General features: G+C 45.2%; 1 protein-coding gene across 1 annotated transcript in view; it reads left to right on the top strand.

Moving 5' to 3' along the window:
* LOC122260793 (uncharacterized) overlaps window positions 1–2,500 on the top strand; it is a 78,782-nt gene that overhangs the window by 74,573 nt on the left and 1,709 nt on the right. The window contains exon 6 of the mRNA XM_043028203.2: window positions 1,588–1,727. Within this exon, the coding sequence (XP_042884137.1) occupies window positions 1,588–1,727 (140 nt within the window). The remainder of the gene's footprint in view (window positions 1–1,587; window positions 1,728–2,500) is intronic.

Raw genomic sequence — 2,500 nt, 5'->3', positions numbered from 1 at the left:
AAGGAGGGAGGGGGAGAGGGGTGGAGAGTGGAAAAGAGGGAGAGATGGAGAGAGATAGAGAGGTAGAGAAGGAGAAAGGAAGAGAGGGAGAGTGGGAAAGAGGGGTAGAGGTAGAGAGGTAGAAAAGGAGAAAGGAAGAGAGGGAGAGTGGAAAAGAGGGAGAGAGGGAAAGGGAGAGGGAGAGGAAGAAAGGAAGAGAGGGAAGGTGGAAAAGAGGGAGAGAGGGAGAAAGGAAGAGAGGGAGAGGAAAAAGGGAGAAGTAGAAAAGAAAAGAGGGAAATGCAGAGAGTTAGAGAGTTAGAGAGTTAGAGAAATGGAGAGAGAGAGAAATGGAGAGAGAGAGAGAAGTGAAGGGAGAGAGAGAGAGAGAGAGAGAGAGAGAGAGAGAGAGAGAGAGAGAGAGAGAGAGAGAGAGAGAGAGAGAGAGAGAGAGAGAGAGAGAAAGAGAGAGGAAGAGAGAGAGAAAGAGAGAAAAAAGTGGAGAGAGAGAGAGAGAGAGAGAGAGAAAGAAAGAAAGAAAGAAAGAAAGAAAGAAAGAAAGAAAGAGAAAGAGAAAGACAGAGGAAGAAAGAGCGCGCGCGCGAGAGAGAGAGAGAGAGAGATAAAAAAACTAGAGAGGTAAAAAGCAAACGAAAACAAGCCCCAACTTAGTATGAATATATAGTAGTGTGAAAAAGCCTCATGATTGATCGCCTCGCAATTTCGCCTCGACTTGGGAGTCACGGGCAGCGAGCACGGGGAAGGCACAGTGCCAAGGGCCGAGGTGCAGTCTCACGTGCAGAGGGCAGGGGAAGGGGTGAGGGAGAAAGGGAGGGAGGGAGAGCTTGATGAGGGGGAGGGAAGGAGGGAGAGCTTGATGAGGGGGGGAAGGAGGGAGGGAGGGAGGGAGGGAGGGAGAGAGGGAGGGAGGGAGAGCTTGATGAAGGGGATGGGGGGAAGGGAGGGAGGGAGAGCTTGATGAAGGGGATGGGGGGAAGGGAGGGAGGGAGGGAGGGAGAGCTTGATGAGGGGGAGGGAGAAGGGTATGGAGAGGGGTAAGGAGAGGGAAAGGGAGATTGAAGGGTGGGGGAGATAGGGAGGGAGAGAAGGGTGGGAAGAGGGGGAGGGATAGGGAGAAAGGAATTAAGAGAGAGAGGGAATAAGAGAGATAGGGAGCAAGAAAGAGAGAAAGGGGGGGGGGGAGAATGGGAGAGAAAAATGCCGAAGACATAAAGAATACAAGAAACATAGCGCGCATTCTCGCCCCTCCCCCTCTCTTTCTCCCTCCTTTCCTCCATCCATCTCTCTCTCTCTCTCTCTCTCTCCCTCTCTCTCTCTCTCTCTCTCTGACCATATACCGTACACGAGAAAGCGAAAGAAAGATAAACAGAGTGGAATAGAGAGCATGACGATATCACCGAAGAGTCACATGTTTTTACAATTCTGCGGTAAACATCGAGCCGCATGAGGGCCCCGCCGAACTAAAAATACTGCTTCTTTTCGCCTAAAACTTTCAAGCTTTCTGGTCTAATTAATGCCGTTGCATATTTTAATTCGTGATACTTGGAGGTGAAGTAGCGATTTACTAATGGAGTTCTTTGTTCTCAGAGATCCCGACGAAGGCTAAGGCAGCGCCCGAGAGAGAGTTCGGCGCGCGACTGAACAAACTGCGCAGGCGCCGACTCATACGGGAAGCCACGCCCACTTCCTCCCTCCGCTTACCTGTCGACGAGCCTTTCCCCATTCAGGTGAGTTACGAAAAAATGTTTTCCTTTCCCTAGATATTTTCTTTTTTGTTTTTCTTCTAAATTTAGTACAGACCAAAATATAGCCTTTAAAAGTGTAGATAGCGCACAGCTGTCATGCATCATTTCATATTTGTTTGACATGTACTTCTATCAAAATAACAGTCGATATGTGGGTCTTTTATTCATGTCATATTATTCTTATCAACTATAATTTTGTTAAAAGCATTGCTATAATCATAGAATGCTTGTGTTTTGCATAGTTGCTCATGAATGCATTTATTCCCATCAAACCGCTCTGGCAATTACCATCATCTACCGCCAATTTATGCAATTCGTTATTCCTTATCCATCAACTAGCCTCTAATCATCATTACCACCAATTTCCTCAATATCGTTTTCTGTTTCATTACGCATTTAATAATTCATGTTATCATTTTAATTACCACCAATTTCCTCAACATCGTTATCTGTTACGCATTTAATTATTCATATGTTAATTTCATTACCACCAATTCCCTCAATATCGTTTTCTGTTTCATTACGCATTTAATTATTCACGTGTTATTTTCATTACCACTAATATCCTCAACATCGCTCTCTGTTACACATTTAATTTTCATATGTTACTTTCATTACCACCAATTCCCTCAACATCGCTTTCTGTTTCATTACGCATTTAATTATTCACGTGTTATTTTCATTACCGCCAATTCCCTCAACATCGCTCTCTGTTCCATTACGCATTTAATTATTCACGTGTTATTTTCATTACC

The sequence above is a fragment of the Penaeus japonicus genome, unplaced genomic scaffold (genome assembly GCF_977035675.1).
Source record: "Penaeus japonicus unplaced genomic scaffold, GWHDUDI00000001_assembly GWHDUDI00000027, whole genome shotgun sequence".
Taxonomy (NCBI): Eukaryota; Metazoa; Arthropoda; class Malacostraca; order Decapoda; family Penaeidae; genus Penaeus; species Penaeus japonicus.
Note: the sequence above shows the minus strand (reverse complement) of the source record. Positions and strands in the feature narration are given on the sequence as shown.